The sequence below is a fragment of the Penaeus monodon genome, chromosome 20 (genome assembly GCF_015228065.2).
Source record: "Penaeus monodon isolate SGIC_2016 chromosome 20, NSTDA_Pmon_1, whole genome shotgun sequence".
NCBI classification, from domain to species: domain Eukaryota; kingdom Metazoa; phylum Arthropoda; class Malacostraca; order Decapoda; family Penaeidae; genus Penaeus; species Penaeus monodon.
Window position 1 is genome coordinate 11,539,007 of NC_051405.1, and position 1,055 is coordinate 11,540,061.

Genomic DNA, 1,055 nt, shown 5'->3' on the forward strand with positions numbered 1-1,055 from the left:
TCCCCGTCTTTATCCACTTCTTTTATCCTTTACATTTTTTGCTGTGTCAGATTCAAAGCCTTCACGTGCCCCTCTCCTTTTCTACCCTTCGTTGCCCTCTTCCCCCTCCCCCTCGTGCTCCTCCGGTTCCTTTGTTCCGCTATGGCCCATGGACGTTTAGCCCACTTCTCCCTGTGACGTGGTTGTCCTCTGCCAAGCCTCTTCAGTCGTTTCATGAAGCTCAAACCGCTGCTCACTCCCATGTCGCTTGGCCACGTGACCGGTGCTCTTCACTAACTCCTCATACATGTCTCTCTGCCGCACACATCGCCCATCCCCCGGCAGGCTACGCCATCCCCTGGCTTCTCCTGGCGGCCTAAGAGTCCCGAGTGGCGAGGTCTGCCCGCCCTCCGTCTTCACAAGTCTCAGGCACTCCCTCCAGTAGAACCAGCACCTGACTCTAAACAGCCTTCCTATTCCATCTTCTTTAGCAAACCTAGATTAAATATTGAAAGTGTTAATAAGTCACCTTTTAATGATCACTATGATCTCCCATGTATCTATAAACCACTAGGTTTTTGCACCTTCTTTCAGCTGTATCATGCTGCGACTACAGATTTCTGTTACAAGAGGAAATCTTTACTAAATCTTACATTCAATTATGCTTAAGTAACAAAACATCTTGTTGTTATTACTACTGGTTAAGATTATAAATATTACTCATACTACTGTTCCCACGTTAATGATTAACACTTTCGCAACATAACCATAATTCTTATAGATTACAAGAAGTAGGATCGTTGTCAATTGTTCCTCTCCCCTCTGACATCCTCCTCCGTCTCCCTTTTCCTCCCCAGGTTACGGATTTCAGTACCCAATAACAGCTGCGGGTCAAGCCGTGTGTATAATCTATGCTCTCACGGGCATTCCACTAACAGGTATGATGCTGGTATGGACCTCTGACTTCTTCAGCGAACAGCTTTTGAAGTTGTTCAAAGCAAAGGTTAGTAGTGGCTGTGTGTGATAGGGGGAGAGTACACATGAATATGGAAATTAATCTGCGTGGAAAGGCCTTG

At 46.4% G+C, this 1,055-nt stretch overlaps 1 protein-coding gene across 1 annotated transcript in view; it reads left to right on the top strand.

The window, feature by feature from the left end:
- LOC119585617 (potassium channel subfamily K member 10-like) overlaps positions 1-1,055 on the top strand; it is a 16,240-nt gene that overhangs the window by 10,635 nt on the left and 4,550 nt on the right. The window contains exon 4 of the mRNA XM_037934285.1: positions 837-982. Within this exon, the coding sequence (XP_037790213.1) occupies positions 837-982 (146 nt within the window). The remainder of the gene's footprint in view (positions 1-836; positions 983-1,055) is intronic.